We start from the raw sequence: 17,876 nt of genomic DNA, 5'->3' as shown, positions 1-17,876 counted from the left end.
GCGTGTCTTCACCCCAGAGACGCGCTCGAGCTGGGGGGGGGGGGGGGAGTGAGAGGGTGAGGGGGCGGGGAGGTAGGGAGGGGCCAGGCCCAAGGGGCAGGTGGGGCCGTTGGGAACCGCAGGGACACCCTGATCCAACTGAAGGACTTGTCTCCTGTGCCGCCATGAAGAAGCTTTTCACTTTCTGGAGAAGGAAGGATGAGCCCCACAGCCCCTCCTCACACGTACCCATAGGCCGGGCCAGCACTCATCACCCCACCCAGCCAGGCTACAACCTTCGAGATAAGGATTTAAAGAAACTTCACAAGGCTGCCTCAGTCGGGGATTTGGAGAAGGTGAAGGAATACCTTCAGCTCAAGAAACATGATGTGAATATACGGGACAGAGAATACAGGTGACCAGACGGATGAAGGGCAGTGTGGAGAGGAAGCCGGCTCCACTGGGTCCTGTAATCAGGAACAGGACTTGTCTGGGCTGCTTCGTTGGTTGTCACTCGGAGTTTCCCATAGTGGAGAGGTCTGATAACATTGTCAGGGGGTCACACTCCCAACTTCCAGCTTGTTACTTCTTAAAATGCTTACCTGCATATTTGAGGTTATTTGTGTCCTCCCTGATTGCCTCCACTCCTCCCACTGCATTAATCTCCACCTGGCACTTCACCCTTTACCCAAACTGCTGGTTTTTAATTTGATATATATATATACATATATTGTCCCCAGCCACCCAAGATTTACCATAGTATTAATGTACTAATAGGAAAAAAGTAGAGGAGACCTCCCAGAACAGTGGTTGTTAAGATTTTAAGACATTGAGACAGCAAAACAATTGGCTTTTTAATTCGGATCTCCTGTAATTTTTTTTTCCAATTGCAGAATATCTTCAAAAAGCCCATCACAACCACTTACTGCAAAAACAAAAGTAATTTTATATATTAGGAAACAAAGAAGTTATGTGTTTGGCATTAATAACAGCAAATATGTACTGTCTATGCCTACCTTAAAATCTCGTGGGAAGTTTTCAAGTCATAGGGTATGAAAAACATCATTTTTCATCATAATTGGGTAACTGGAAGCTATGGTTATAAAGAAGGTTTATGTCGGTTTGCCAATAGTTTTATGTCCTTCCCTCTGTCAAAAACAGAGTTATCTAAATTATTCCAATTTTTATCCTATACCACTCCATTGAATTACATTACGGGGTCATGGTTAACCTCAGTATGACTTCATTCAGGGGTCAATTCTCAGTCTTACCCAGCTGGCATCTCAGCCAAGTATCTTACTTGCCCTATCAGTAGTATTTGAAATAATGTCTTGTCTTTCAGGAAACTTGGTTCACCTGGCACCTCTCCTACTTCTGTGGGCATTTCTTTCCAGACTCTTTTGCTGATTTATTTTCCTCTTCCTGTCTGGTAAATATTTGAGGGCTCGGAATTTGAAATGATTCTGTGTGTCTTAATCTTCACCTGCCTGGTGAAGAGAGATTATCTTTAAATGTCTGTATTCCAGTGCGTTCCAACGTTTTTATCTCTGGCCAGACCTCTCCCCTGAACTCTAGAGTCATGTATATAAACACTACACTTCAACGTGGATATCTGATAGACTGTGGTGTGCTGGTAAATGTTTAATAACAGGCTCTTAGTTGAGGGTGGGGGCAAAGCAAAGGGAGGAGAAGCCCCGATTCCAAGCTACCAATGAGATGTCTTTGGCTTGAAGAGTTCCTGAAAATTTAACAATTGGTTTGTGAGAGCCACTGGCTCCATCACATCCCTGTTTAAACATCTCAAATATCCCCAAACTGTGCTCCTGTTTTTCCTCCTCAGACCTGCATCTCTCTTTCTAGAATAACCAAATTCTTTTCTTTGAATTGTTAGACCAGAAACCCTAGCGTCATTCTTGACTCCTCTCTTTCTTTCATATCATCCATCTGATCTTGTTGGCTCCACCTTCAAAATATAGCTAAAATCCAACTATTTCCTGCCACCTTCACAGTTACCATTCTAGTCAAAATCTCTGTCCTATCCAACCAAAATTACTTCAGTGGCCTCCTAACTAGTTTTCTGTCTTTTAACCTTTTCAGTTTATTCTCAATACAGTAGCCAGAAAGATCCTATAACATGTATGTGAAATGAGTCATTCCTTGCGGTAACAACTTCCACGGGCTTTTCATCTCATTAAGGGTCAAGGCCAAAGTCCTTCCAGTGGCTCATTCAGCCTTACATGACATGTACCCCCATCCTATTATCTCTCTGATCTTCTGTCCTACAACTTTCCCTTCATTCATCTCCAGCTTCCCTGGCCTCCTTAGTGTTCCACAGAAATGCCAGAAATGTATTTAGGGCCTTTGGACTTGCTGTTTCCTGTGCCTGAAGTGCTTCTCCCCGCCCCCCACCCCCAGATATCAGCGAGGGCTACCTTGTCTACTCTTTGTACAGTGGCAAGTTCTCTGTTTGCTGACATTTCCTATCTTCCCTGCCTGATTTTTCTCTTTAGCACTTAATACTGTCTGGTATGCTTTCTATTTTAAGCTTTTTGTTTACTTCTTCCACTAGCAGGTATGATCCATAAGAGCAGGTATTTTTGTCTCTTTTGTTTGCTGCTGTATCTTCATCACCTAGAACTCTGCCTAGCCATAGTAAATGCCTACTAGATATTTTTTGATGAATACAATGCATACATACATACATACGTATTTTTAACTCATTATAAACTTTTCTTGAAGTGAAACCAGTTAAATATTTGATCTTAAAGGCATTTGCATGGCCTTTTTAATTCAGTAGAAAGCAATTATAATTAATATAACTTGTATATAAATGTCAATAAGTACATGAAGCAAATACTTTAACAGTATATGATCTGGCATGTTCTTGAGTATCGTAACTTCTCAAACTAAGACTTACCTCCAACTTTGTGTTTTTTATATTGATATAGAACACCTTTGCACCTGGCCTGTGCTAATGGATATTCAAATATTGTATCTCTCTTAATTGAGAAACAGTGCAAAATAAATGTCTGCGATAGTGAAAACCGGTCTCCATTGACTAAGGTGTGTTAATTTTTCCTTTTCGGAATGCGTTTGAGTTCTAGTTAACTTTTGTTGGATTTCATAGTTTAAAGCATAGTATTAAACGTTAGTTTAATATATCGCATCCTGAGTAGTAAGTTGGTTACTCATCTATTCTTGTTGTATTGACAGGCAGTACAGTGTGCTAAGGAGGACTGTGCTACTATTCTTTTGGGCCATGGTGCAGACCCAAATCTGGCAGATTTAGATGGCAATACTGCTCTCCATTATGCTGTCTGTGGCCAAAGTGTCTCATTAGTTGAAAAATTGCTTGAGCACAAAGCTAATCTTGAAGATCAAAATAAGGTAGTCTATTAAAAATAACATTATATTTTAGAAAGCAATGGAAGAAGGTATGTATTGCAGATATTCATATCTGTTGAAACACATGTTAGATGAAGCGTGAGTTTTCCAAAATGAAACTGGGGAAAAGGAGAAGAATGAGATTATCAAACACTGATAAGGTTTTCCTTTTTAAAAGATCTTGGTCCATTTCATTTCGAACTGTAACACTGACCTCCAAAACAATACTATATTTAACATTGATAACTGTTCAAAGGCCTATATCAAATGAGAAATATCTGGTTTCCCTATAAGTTGATATTGGTTAAAAATCATAAGCCTACATTTTTGCCTGTCTTATTTATATACTCATGGATAATGATATTAGGGTTAAATTAGAAAATCACTTACTATACTAAAAGTAATCCAACTCTCCTATTGAGATAAGTTTTGTGGGGTTTTTTTTTAAGCTTCTTAAGTTCACAGCCCAAAATAAGTGTCAGCCTTAGAGGTCTATGGAATCTCAATGATAACATTATGAAATGTGAATTGATGGTTTGTAATACTTATATTAAATGCTAGGTGCTCTTCGCTTTAAATACTCCAGGCTGCTCTTGCCCACAATTTGAATTAGGCCTAAAGTAAAAACTTTGATTTTATTTTTGAATGACCCAACTCCAGTTTATTTTCTTAGTCTCTGAAATCATATTTTGGTATATATCAAAACCTTTTTAAAATTACGTTTCTTACTAACACACTTATCTCTTAAATTGAACTTAAATCTAAAAGGCATACAATGTTAGTACAATATTTTAACTAATCATTTTGAAATAATCTTTTCAGGATGGGTATACTCCACTGTTACTTGCCATTACTGAAAATAATGCAAAAATGGTAGAATATCTTCTGAAGAGAGGGGCAGATGTAAATGCTTCAGATAAGAATCAAAGGTATAATAAATGCTAAATAAGACCTACAACTATACCTACCTAACAAGACAATACATCTCTGTGTGTGTGTGTGTGTACATTTTGTGATATTGATAAAAGATCTGGCTATATATTTTAGGTAAATTACCTAGATTCCCAGGATCTGTTTCTGTAAAATCAAACAGTTGGTCCAAATTGGTAGGTCATTATTATTATTCTTTATAACATTAGAATTACAATCTTACACAGAAACTCAATCTCTAAATCCTAGGTGCTGTAGCTAAATGGGAGTAGGTACCCAGAGCCCCAGACATGCCCTTCCCTAGCATTTTGAGATATCTTGAAAACACTGTGGTTCCAGGGAGCAGGGACTAAAAAACACTGAGCTAGGGCACCAGGGTGGCTTAGTCGGTTAAGTGTCTAACTTTTGGGTCAGGCATGATCCCAGGGTCCTGGGATCGAGCCCCGCATTGGGCTCCTTGCTCAGTGGGGAGCCTGCTTCTCCCTCTCCCTCTGCTGCTCCCCGCCTGCTCGTGCTCTTTCTCTGTCAAATGAATAAATAAAATCTAAAAAAATAAAATAAAATAAACAAATATTGAGCTAGCTGCTTCCTAGAGACTCTTATTTTTAGGCTCTGTAATATAATGTGATTGGTACACCTTTTTGAGCAGATCTGCCCCACTTTTTACATTCTTGCCCTGACTCTTTCCCTGATAGTCTACATTTGAACGGTAAATTTGGAAGACTAACTTTTAAAAAAAAGTACAAGACATGTTTAAGATCTATAAATACACGTTTATGTATCTATCCCTCTTGCTCCAGAACAGCCCTTATGATTGCTCTAAGTGATGAACCAACAAATTTAGTCAGTCTTCTTCTTCAGCAAGAAGTGGACCTATCTTGCCAAGATATTTACGGATTCACAGCTGAGGAATATGCTTCTTTCAATGGTTTTACTGTGTAAGTGGTACTGAATATCTTTTAACAATTGTATGGGATATGATCATAAGGAAAGAACCATGAGCTCCCAAAGTACAAAGCTGACAAAGGCAAAGCTCTGCAGTAGGGGTAACCATATTATGAATTCTGGCCACATGGATCCAGGGATCCTTGATTTCACCTGTTTGTAGGGTCGAATCAATATAAGAACTGCAGGTATGCTGAGTCTGCAGATTAACTCCCAGTGGCATGGGAATTTGAAGTATGTCAGGACAGTGATTTCAGCAAATAGTGACATAGCCAATAATAAAACATCTGGGTAATAGTGTTGGGCAAAAGTTGATTAATCTACACAAGCCTCTTTCATTGTTTTTACACATGAGTAATGTAAAAATTTTATTCAAGTTTTGATTATTGTTTTGTTAGCTAACTTTAGTTTGATAAGTTTTCAAAATTCTTTTTTTTTTTTAAGTTTTCAAAATTCTTAAGTATATATTCTCATTAGCCCAAAAGACAGAACTTTTCATGTATAAATATGCATTTCTAATTTTAATAGTCAATGAGAAATGCGTAAGATGAAATTAACAGAAATTTACATATAGCTAATGAAGTTAAGTAACATAAAGGTATTTTCCTTATAGGTTCATTTTAAAGTAAAATTTTAATTATACATAGGTATTTTTTTCTAGTTTATTGTTTTCTTGTTCTTCCACCTTTTATCCACATTTTAGTGATATCTTTTAATCATTAATTCCATATGGACATCATAGGGGTGGGAGGAGAGGAAAAAAAGAAAGGAGAGAGAGAAGTAATTTTTATATATACATTCAGATGTTTATTTTTGAAGTCTAAACTGAACTTTATAAACTAAGGGATTCATAACCCATTAAATATATGAACCATAATTGAATACAATATTTTCTTTGCAATACTGGACATATGTACCTTGCTTTACCTTGGTTTAAGCAAACCATGTTATAAAAATTTAAGTACAGAGATAAATTACTGCTATTCTATGCTATGAAAGGATTCTTCATTTTATAAAAAGAATTCCTGTTCCTTTTAAATAGAGAATTTTCCTTATCATTTAAAAAGTTTGGATATAGGGGCACCTGGGTGGCTCAGTCGGTTAAGCAGCCGACTCTTGATTTCAGCTCAGGTCATGATCCTCAGGTCCTGGAATGGAGTCTGTGTCAGTCTCCGCGCTCAGTGGGGAGTCTGCTTAAGGATTCTGTCCCTCTCCTTGTGCCCCTCCCCCTGCTCATTAAGGCCAAGTGTTATGAGCTAAATTGTGTCCCATTCCTCCCTCCTCAAAATCATGTGTTAAAAAGTCCTAACCCCCAGTACCTCAGAATTTGGATGATTATATTTTGAGAGAGGGCTTTTAAAGAGATGTTAAATTAAAATGACTGCAGTAGAGTGGGTCCTAATCCAGTTTGACTGGTATTCTTGTAAGAAAAGGAGATTAAGATATAGAGACACTAACAGTGCTTGTTGCCAGAGGGGCAACTTTTAGGTGAAGAGTCAGCAAAGCAAGGAGAGAGGCCTGGAACAGATGCTCCCCTTACAGCCCTCAGAGGAAACCAACCCTCCTGGCACCTTGATCTTGGGTCTCCAGCTTCCAGAACTGTGAGAAAATAAATGTCTGTTGTTTAAGCCACCCAGTCTGTAGTATTTTTGTGAGGCAACCCTAGCAACCTAATACATCAACAATAACCTAAAGCTATTTTTTCTACCTTGCTAGTAGTTTATTTGTGATAGCAGGAAGAAAAGTACCAGAGAATGGGAGTATGTGAAATAAAAATGGTGTCTGTTAAGGGAATTGGCTTGAAAGGAGGCTTGAGGTCAGCAGCAAGTGTAAGACATACTTAGGAAGGCATTAGCTAACATCTAAGGTTTTGATATGATGATTATATATTATGAATTTAACTATTTATGAATCCTGGAATTCATATATATTTTCTCTCTATGGATAGATATCATCAATTAATTGCCAGTTACGGAAAGGAGAAGAAAGTTGAACAGACTAACTCTGAAGATACAACCTTGGGCACTACATTTGATAGAGAAGAACTGAAGGAAGGTAAGAAGATACAAACTAAACAAATAGTTTTAATGGTTTGCTTTTTAGAAAGGGACTCAGTTAAATAATATTTAAATTCGAAATAGAAATTTTCTCCAATTTTGAATTGCTAAATATTTTTAAGAACTGTTCTTTGTAATTAAAACATTTTGACGCTGTGTTGACTGAAAATGTAAAGAGATACCAAATGATTAAGATACTTTTTATCCATAGTTTAGTTATAAAAAACAAAATATGACTAGTTATGATAATTACCAGTTATAAAAAACAAAATTTTTAATAATATAAAGCTATTAGTAAATTTCTAATTTTATTCTAAAAACACTTCAGCTAAGTATATTTGATAATTGTTAATATAATACATACTTAATCATTACTTAAAACTTAAAATTAGGTAGCAGTATTTGTGAATTGAAAATACTATGCATCTATTAAAATAATTTTTGGTGCTTATTTTCAAAAAAACAAAGAGTTATTTAGGTCTGTAAAACATAGCTTTTTTGTTTGTTTGGTTTTTGGTGGGTATATGTTACTTTGACATTTTTTTAATTGGATAACATAAAAATTTTTACAGTTATACTCTGTGAATACACCAGCAAACACACTCCTCCCCTACCCTTCAACTATAGTGTAAAAAAGAAGAAAAAAAAAGGAAATTTAAGACAGAGGGAACCTGATGGCAATAGGAGATCATATGACTGTCACAACTATTCACTCTTTCTTCATCCCCTCAAATCTATCATTATGATACTTAGAATAGTGCTTGGTCCTATTGCCTCGAGGTGACTGAATTTAAGAGAGAATTTACCTGAATTTTCCTTTGTAACTTAATCTTACACACTCAAGAAATTTTGTTTTTTGGACTCTTGTTCTTCATCCTTATATGCTCCTCTCCTACTGTCTCTCTCTCTATCTCTCTCTCTTATAATGTTCACGCAGCTATAAGAAGTAAAAAATTTCTGTGATTAATACTTCAGTTCTTTAGGGAAATAAAGCAGTAGAAAGTTAAAAATACCACTCTTGTATTTTGAGTATCTCCTGAGGCTAAACAATTAAAAACACCCCCATTCCTTTTACCCATGGCAATACGTGTTGCAGTTCTTAATGAAATGTTAATCTTTGTACGTTTTGAAGCATAATAGAAATATTAGGTCAGGAAAATTGCCCAAACACATTAAAAAAGATGGTGAACATTAAAGGTTGTATTTCTGTCAGATTCCAAGGGGATAATTTAATTATTCATTTTTTTAAATGACCATAAAATACAGAAATATTGATGCTAATTGTTTTGTAGCTGAGGCGTAGAATTTAAGAAATATACTTAGGAGGGAAAATATTTGAACACAAATGAAGACATTACAAATATTACTTGTTTTCTAGACATATAACCTCATTTCTACAAGTCCTTTGCTGCTGCCTTGAATTAGAAAAGTCTGTTTTGAAAGAGCAATTAAATGAAATGTCACAGCATTTCATTGACTACTCATTTGAAGAAAAGTTTAATGGAGAACAATTTTCACCTTAGAAGATGTGAAGAGATTTCAAAAGACAAACATCTATATCATGAACTATCAGTTGAAAGGATACAATCTGTGTTCAGCTTATAGTCAGCACAAGTCTTTTTAGTCAGAATTTTGAATGGAGTATTCGTAAGTGTAAACTTTGAAACATAATATGTTAGGCATGCATTGGAGCATTTAAATAAAGTAAAAATATTAATATGTCAGCTATAAAATAGAGGAAAACATTGTAAATGACCCTGTGTAAATGGAAATTCTCTTTTATTTACAAGCACTTTCATTGACAAAACCTTTTTTCTTTTTTAGAAATACCACAGTAATACATATTAAGAAAATCTAGGCATTACAGAAAAGAAAAAAGGAAATAAGAAAAGGTATCACTCATAGTCTCATGACCCAAACAAACATCTGTTAAATTTCTGGCATGTTTTCGTAATTTTTTAAAATCTGCTAAACTTTTTTTTTTTCCTCAAAGGGAATTTACAATTTTGCATTTAAAAACAAGATACTGAGCACATAGTTTTCACTATGCTCCTTGCCATACCTTGAACACATCCAGCACAGTCTAGGTTCAGGATGATTCCAGGGAAGACTCTTCCTTTCGTTGTATCCTGGGACATTCCTTCCCTCGTAAGGGACATCAGTGAAGCCTTCTCTGGTTGCCTTGCCATTCTGTCACTTACAGTGCTTTATTATCTACTCCTCTCCCCCTTGCCCTTTGGATTGCAAGATCCATGAGAGCTTGAACTTTTTTTGTCCACAGTTAAATCCTCATCACTTGTAAAATGTCTGGTGATAGTAAATATTCAGTTGCCAAATACAGTCATACCTCATTTTATTGCACTTTGGAAATACTGCCTTTTTTTTTTTTTTTTATAAGTTGAAGGTTTGTGGTAACTGCCTCAAGCAAGTCTACTGGCACCATTTTTCCCACTACATTTGCTCACTTCATGTCTCTATGTCACATTTTGATAATTTTCACAATATTTTAAACTTTTTCATTATTATTATTATATTTGTTATGGTGATGTGATCAGTGATCTTTGATGTTACTATTATAATTGCCTTGTGGTGCCATGAACCACACCCATATCAGACGGCAGACTTGATTGATCAATATGTGTATCTTCTGACTACTCCCAACTTGCTGTTCCTCTTCTCTCTCCCTCTCCTTGGCCTCCTTATTCTCTGAGACACAACAGTATTGACATTAGGACAATTAATAACTGTATAATGGACTCTAAGTGTTCAAGTGAACGGAAGAGTCTCAAGTCTTTCTCTTTAAATCAAAAGTCAGAAATGATTATGCTTAGTGAGGAAGGCATGTTAAAAGCTGAGGTAAGCTGAAAGCTAGGCCTCTTGTGCCAGATAGTTAGCCAAGTTGTGAATGCAAAGGAACACTTCTTGAAGAAAATTAAAAGTGTTACTCCAGTGAACATATGAAAGATAAGAAGCAAAACAGCCTTATTGCTGATGTGGAGACAGTTTTGGTAGTCTGCATAGAAGATCACCAGATACAACATTCCTTTAAGTCAAAGCCTAATCCAGAGCAAGGCCCTAACTCTATTCAGTTCTGTGAAGGCTGAGAGAGGTGAGGAAGCTGCAGAAGGTAAGTTTGAAGCTCACAGAAGTTGGCGTAAGGTTTAAAGAAAGAAGCCATCTCCATAACATAGAAGTGTAAAGTGAAGCAGCAAGTGCCTATATAGAAGCTCCAGCAAGTTACCCAGAAGATCTAGCTAATGATAATTAATAATAATTAAGATAAATAATGAAGCTGGCTACACTAAACAACAGATTTTCAATGTAGACAGAACAGCCTTATATTAGAAGAAGATGCCATCTAGTATTTTCATAGCTAGAGAGAAGAAGTCAATGCCTGGCTTCAAAGCTTCAAAAGATAGGCTGACTCTCGGGCGCCTGGGTGGCTCAGTTGGTTAAGCGACTGCCTTCGGCTCAGGTCATGATCCTGGAGTCCCGGGATCGAGTCCCGCATCGGGCTCCCTGCTCGGCAGGGAGTCTGCTTCTCCCTCTGACCCTTCTCTCTCTCAAATAAATAAATAAAATCTTAAAAAAAAAAAAAAAAAAGATAGGCTGACTCTCTTGTTAGGGCTAATGCTGGTGACTTTAAGAGGAAGCCATTGCTCATTTACCATTCCAAATATTGTAGGGCCCCTAAAAACAACGCTGTATCTACTCCGGTTATGCTCTGTACATAGAACAACAAAGCCTAAATGACAGCACATCTTTTTTCAACATGGTTTACTGAAAAATTTAAAGCCCACTACTGCTCAGACAAAAAGATCCCTTTCAAGATGTGACTGCTCATTGACAATGCACCTGGTTACCCCAGAGCTCCGATGGAAATGTGCAAGGAGATTAATGCCTATTTTCATGCTGACACAACATCCATTCTGCAGCCCATGGCTCAGGGAGTAATTTTGACTTTCAAGTCTTATTATTTAAGAAATATATTTTTGTACAATTTTGAAAGGTCAGAGCTGCCATAGATAGTGATTTGTGTAATGGATCTGAGCAAAGTAAATTGAAAACCTTCTGGAAAAGATTCACCCTTTTAGATGCCATTAAGAACATTTGTGATTCATGGGAAGAGGTCAAAATATAAACATTAACAGAAGTTTGGAAGAAGTTGATTTCAACCCTCAAGGACGACTTGGAGGAGAAGGGTTAAAGACTTCAGTGAAGTAACTGCAGATGTGGTAGAAATAGAAAGAGAACTAGAATGAGAAGTGGGGCCTGAAGATATGACTGAATTGTTACAATCTCATGATAACAATTTAATGGATGAGTTGTTGCTTCTTATGGTTGAGCAAAGAAAGTGGATCCTTGACGTTAAATTTACTCCTGATGAAGATGTTATGAAGATTGTTGAAATGACAACAAAGGATTTAGAATATGATATAAATTTAGTTGATAAAGCAGCAGCAGGTTTTGAGAGGATTGATTCCAATTTTGAAAGAAGTTCTACTGTGGGTAAAATGCTATGAAATAGCATTGTGTGCTACAGAGAAATCATTTGCAAACAAGTCCATCGATGCGGCAAACTTCACTATTGTCTTCTTTTAAGAAATTGCCATAGCCACCCTGCCCTTCAGCAACCACCACCCTAGTCAGTCAGGAGCCATCAACACTGAGGCAAGACCCTCCACCAGCAAAAAGATTAGGAGTCACTGAAAGCCCAGATGATGGTTAGCATTTTTTTAGCAAGAAAGTATTTTTAATTAAGATATGTACATTATATTTTTAGACACAGTGCTATTGCAGATGTAATAGACTACGGTACAGTGTAAACATAACTTTTATATGCACTGGGAAATCAAAAAGTTCATCTTAGTTTATTACCAAGATGAGAATAAATAGCCCAGGAACTCAATAGGAAGAGAGCAGAGTTCAGACTGTGAGGACTTTCTATGTTAGCAAGGACTCAATAAGCCACTAAAAGCAAGGCAGAAGTCTCCATGGGACCTGCGCCCAGTTGAAATTGGGATCTGCAGTGATAGATGATGTAAATCAAATCTTGCTGGGTGGTCTAAGAAAACTTTGGAAATAAAGATAACCCAAATGAGAATAAATAGAAGCTATTCAGAGATTGTAGTGAGGGAGTCAGCCATCATCACTTACGTTTGACAGAGACTCAAAGGAAAGCAGGAAAGTGGAAAAGCTCTAACATTGAAAAAAATGGAAGACTTCATACTTGAAGTCTAATTGGGGGTGGTTGGCATGGGGAAGCTGCAGATTGGTTAATTAGAAGTGTTGCATTTTATGTGATTAATTTGAAGAGCATATTTGGCTTTCTCTGGTTAGTGTTGAGTTGGAAGCAGAAAGAGGGAGAAGTGAAATATTGGAAAATTGGCAGTCATGACAAGGTTTTGGTCAAAACCTTCATTCATTCATTGAATTTTGGGCTGATTTCAGAGATTATGGATCAGAGTTCTATTTTCATATATGGTCTGGCTATTGTCCACTTGAATATTCACTCTTTCACAAATATTCTAAGATTAATTTATCTCCTGACTTCTGAATTTTAAGTCTTGACAAAATGTAAGTACTTTATCAATAAGAGTTATTATTAAGATTTTAAAATGAGTTTTCTGCCCTCTACAATCATTATAAGAAAAAATTTGCCAACTTCTCTACTTCCTATATATATATATATATATGTATATATATATTTATTATTTCCATTGATGTTTTAGTAGCAGAGTGGAAAAGATATAGTAAACTCAAATACCTACCTAGCCACTTAGAAGCAGAAGAATGTTCAAGCTTCTTAACTATAACCTCAGTTCCTTCAATGTAATAGAAAGAAGATAAACTAATCACTTCCCAAGATTGTTCTCATGAGGCAGATCTTTTCTCCTTTATACTACATTTATACTACTTCAGAACCCTTGGAATCATGTATCTTTGATATAAGTTATATTGATCGGCTACATGATACTCTAATTCACTATGATTCACTCAGACATTCCCTTACTGTGAGGTATTACATTTTTTTCCCATTTTTTTTCTCCCACCATTAAATACTGAAAACCTTATCTTGCTATCCATGTTTTCTTCTTGGGAATTATGTCCATTGGAGACAGTTCTATGACTGAGATTACTAGTTTACAATGTATGAAAGTATTTATGTTTCATAAAATACACTACCAATATTTTTCCAAAGTCTTTCAGTGTTTTAAGATCCACTTGAATCAAAAGTTGACTGAAAAAAAGATTTGACTGTGTTGAAAAATATGGAAGACCAGAAACCATAAATGACCAAAGCTACTTTCTTGTTTGGCCAACTCGTTATATTCTTTTATAAGAGCGGGAGGAGAGATACACATTAAATAGATTTATATGAAAGATTTATTTTGAATAATAGATTTTAAAATGAAATTCCTTAACACAAAACCATTTTGCATGTAATTAAGCTGAGTACAAAAGTAGAGGGTTGATGATGTTCACAGTTCTTTAAAGTTGTAGAGAAATTTCTTTAAATCTTGTCAGTATCACTCTATGACTGAATTCATGAAACTCATTTGGCATTAGGGATAAAGTTTAAAGCTTTTATTAAGTGAGGCAGAGCTGGAAGAGGAGAGGAGAGACTGTGAAATGCCTTTTTTCTTTTCATCTGGACAGGGTACTTCCCTTTTTGTCCTCATAGGTTTCCCTTCAGGGACACGTGCTCTCAGACTCTGAAACCATGGCAGGGACAGGGGTTGCTGCATGGGCTCCCAAATTATAATCCCCACTACCTTCCAGATGTGGGAGTGGAGTAAGCTCCAGGAATGAAGCTTCTGCCACTAGAATCAGAGGGGGTGGAAATTGCAGGGTGCCTAGGGAAGTTTTCTGGGTGACGAGGCTTTCCCGGTGTTGCAGCCCCAGGTGGGCAGGGCGCTGGTATTGTGCAAGCCAGCTTGTCCGTAGGCTCTAGTGCCCACCCGAACGCCGCTCCCCCCCGCCACCAACCACTCTGCTACCACCAGGTCTAGCAAAGGACACAGCAGCCCCTGGGCTTTTCCTAGACCAGAGAAGGGGGCCGGACCAGCACCTGGGCACCGGGTCCCTGCGGCTAGAACATGTGCACCCGCCCAGAGCTACTGCCTGGTAGTTAGGATTTTAAGAGTTTCCTTAGCTTCGTTGCCTTCCCCGAAAGTGCGAGGTTACAAGCAGCAGTGCTTTGATGCTGGGCGTCACCACTGCAAGAACTGCTTCTGTGACCTCCAGCTCCGGGGTGGGATCAGGCGGCAGCGAGAAACGGGAAACTTGGGGAGCATCTGGATTCATTCAGGCGATCCTCAACCCACTCCCCAGAATGATGAAATAGGTTGTGTTCTCTCTTGGAAAGGAAGGGCAAGTGGCAGTCCAGGTCCTCTTCCAGCCAGAGGAGAGACTGCGGGGACGTGGGCGTGAGTAGTGACAGGCCTGAGTCCCACTAAGAGAGCTCAGGAAATCCACAGGGGTGCTGAGTGGGGAACGTGAGGTAAGTGCCCTATAATCTTTTGATGGGGATCCATAGCCTCACCTAAGAGTCATAAAAAAACAGGTAATAGGGACAGTGTGATAGGAGGCTGATAGGGCGTGGCCAGGAAGTGGTAGAGACATATTTGGGGAAAAACTGGTGCACCTGCCCTGACTCCACCTACATGTGCAGCTAGACATGGTCTGCGTCCCCAGTGAGGCATTGTTTCCCTTTCTAAGGCTCCTTAGCATCTGGGGCATTGTAGCACTTAAAATAGTAACTTCACATAGGATCTCAGACAGTGTGTCTCTTAGTCATTCATAAATCAAAATTTTAACATCAACAGCAGCAACAACAACAAACTTTTAGCGGAATCCTGATCCTTTCATTATAGGACACATTACGGACAATTTTAAAGAAGTTTAACTAAATTTAAATAGTAATAGAAAGTACATAAATCATCATTTCCTTTTCCAGTATACACATTTTAAATTATCAAATATTAGCATATTATAGGAAAGTTTATAATGAGAGGAAAAAACTCCCTAATATAGAAACTTCTGAAGTAAAAACATTTTTGATAAGATCAAAGATTTTTAAAATAGATTTTGTATTTTAGAGCGCTTCTGGGTTCACAACAAAATTGAGCAGAAGATACAGATATTTCCCATATACCTCTGTCCCAACACATGCATTGCCTCCCACGCTATCAGTATAACTCACCAAAACTATACATTGGTTACCAAGGATGAACCTACATTGATACATCACAGTCATCCAAAATCTGTAGTTTACATTTACTCTTGGTCTTGTATGTACTTTAGGTGTGGACAAATGTATAATGTATAATGTATAATGATATGCATCCACCATTAGAGTATCCTACAGAATAGGTCCATTGCCCTGTCTGTGTTCTCCCATTCATTCCACCCTCCCTCCAGCCCTTGACAACCTCTTTTTACTGTCTCCACAGTTTTGCCTTTTCCAAAATGATATTTGCTGGGATCATATAGTATGTAGCCTTTTCACACTGGCTTCTTTCACTTAGTAGTGTGCATTTAAGTTTCCTCCATGTCTTTTCATGGCTTTAGTGCATTTCTTTTTAGCACTAAACAATATTCTATTATCTGGATATACCACAGTATCCATTCATCTACTGAAGGACATCTTGGTTGCTACCAAGTTTTGGCAATTATGGATAAAGCTGCTATAAATGTTCATGAGCAAAATTTTTCACAGAGATAAGTTTTCAACTCCTTTACATAAATACCAGGGAGTGTGATTACTGGATTATATGTTAAGAGTATGTTTAGTTTTATAAGAAGATGACATACTATCTTCCAAAGTAGCTGTACCATTTTGCCTTCCCACTGGCAATGAATGAGGGTTTCTGTTGCTCCACATCCTCACCAGTATTTGATGTTGTCAGTGTTCTAGGTTTTGGCTGTTCTAATAGGTGTGTAGATCTCTTTGTTGTTTTAATAACACACTTTGGGTAGGTAGGTAGATGGATAGATAGATAGGTATAAACTATATGCTTTACTAAGGCATCTAAGAAAAACCTTTGGAGTGGAGAGGTGCTCCATGTTCTTGAACAAAGAGACTCATTTATCTAAAATATGTAAACTTTTATTATTTTAGCAATTTCCTATAAACCAAATCAAAATATCAAGATTTTAAAAATTAGAATTATTTGTGATGCTATTCTGGTATACTTTTATGATGATATTAAGAAAAATTTTGAAAAAAGATAAAGAGATTTATAAATTTCCACTAATTATTGTTTTACTGACAGCATAATAGATGGACAAATGAATGGAATAGAAAGTTTAGAAACACATCCAAATATCAATGAGAATCAGTATTTGATCATTATGAAAATTCAAATTAGCAGGGAAAAGCTAAATTATTCGTAAGTGCTGGCCCAGATCTCTAGTAGTGAACCATACGTGGACTCTTAGAGCATAGCTCTGTTGGTGCACAGCGGAGTGCTCGGGTATTGTTTCCGAAGCAATCCCTCATTTCAGTCAGAACTTTACGTGGAGCCCAGATCATCCCCCAGATCTTCAGGCTAATTCCCTTTTGAGACCTTTGTTGTTCTTGCTAAGAAATCAGGGCTGTGACTAGGATGAGGCAAGCAGGACACTTAGGATGGAAATCCAAGGATTGCTAATACGGACCAGCTGAAGCCATCAGATTCCAATAGCATTGCGAAAAGGCATCAGTTTCCTTTCTTTGCTCCTAGATGGTCTCCCAAGACCTAAGTCCTTTGAAGCTGCCTGTGTCAGACTATGAAAATTCCTGTCATCTTCCTCCAGAGCAGTGGGGGACTGCTTACCTTAGATTCCCACTACTAAGGTCATTTACTCAAGTCCTAAATTTGATATAGTAATGAACACCTCCCATGTGACTCCTGTCTGTACCTCATTTTTAGGAGAGGCTGCCATAATTTTCAAGGTTCAACAGGATCCTCTGAATCTAGAGGAGCCAAGTCTCTTAGGGAAGGTTTATTCAAACCCATCCATATATCACAATCCAAGTATAAAAAGTAGTTTCCATCTTCCAAAACAATTGGGGATCAACATGGAGATTGAGCATTATTCTCACAAAGATTTTCTGGTTTGGAATGTGAGTGAATAGAATGGGAATAGTTTTCCACATCAGTCTTGACTTGATCTGTTAGCTGTCTCCCATTAGCATGATTGGCCACTGTTAATAGAGACCCTAAAGTTTCTTATATACAATCACAAATTTGTTATCTAATGATTTATAATATATGTAACTTTAGTTACAAGTGATGTAGTAGCTGACTGCAAGTCATGAAATTACAAATCACAAGCAATAAACCACCTAATAAAGTAATATTAGGATTTAAAACATTTTGTGAAAACTGCAGAACTTTGAGACTTTAGCAACTATGTAAAAACAGTGGGTTTTACTGAAGGATCCAGAATAGGACAGTAATAAAGTTAATGAGCACATTCTTCTGTTGCTTCACTATCTCACAAAATACTTATATATGTTATGTCATTAAATCCCCACAACACTTGGGAGTTAGGAAGGTCAGGCAAGAGCCACATCTTACAGGAGCCAAAGAG

The 17,876-nt window shown here is 37.3% G+C and overlaps 1 protein-coding gene across 1 annotated transcript; it reads left to right on the top strand.

Annotated features, from left to right (window-relative positions):
- Positions 1–164: 164 nt before the first annotated feature.
- On the top strand, positions 165–16,532 carry ANKRD7 (ankyrin repeat domain 7). Its single transcript, XM_035020301.1, has 7 exons — positions 165–394; positions 2,928–3,042; positions 3,193–3,366; positions 4,186–4,292; positions 5,094–5,231; positions 7,187–7,293; positions 16,420–16,532. The coding sequence occupies exons 1-7, from the start codon at positions 165–167 to the stop codon at positions 16,530–16,532; spliced, it is 984 nt and encodes a 327-aa protein (XP_034876192.1).
- Positions 16,533–17,876: the final 1,344 nt, after the last annotated feature.

The sequence above is a fragment of the Mirounga leonina genome, unplaced genomic scaffold, assembly GCF_011800145.1.
Source record: "Mirounga leonina isolate KUSES-001 unplaced genomic scaffold, KU_Mleo_1.0 Mir_174, whole genome shotgun sequence".
NCBI classification, from domain to species: domain Eukaryota; kingdom Metazoa; phylum Chordata; class Mammalia; order Carnivora; family Phocidae; genus Mirounga; species Mirounga leonina.
This window is presented reverse-complemented; position numbering and strand designations above follow the sequence as displayed.

What these genes read in the sequence shown, in the direction of transcription:
- ANKRD7 (XM_035020301.1), top strand. Translation starts at nt 165, where the DNA reads ATGAAGAAGCTTTTCACTTTCTGGAGAAGGAAGGATGAGCCCCACAGC. An exon ending in ATCTTGAAGATCAAAATAAG is followed by an intron (nt 3,367 to 4,185) that starts GTAGTCTATTAA and finishes TAATCTTTTCAG; the next exon opens with GATGGGTATACTCCACTGTT. An exon ending in TCTTTCAATGGTTTTACTGT is followed by an intron (nt 5,232 to 7,186) that starts GTAAGTGGTACT and finishes CTCTATGGATAG; the next exon opens with ATATCATCAATTAATTGCCA.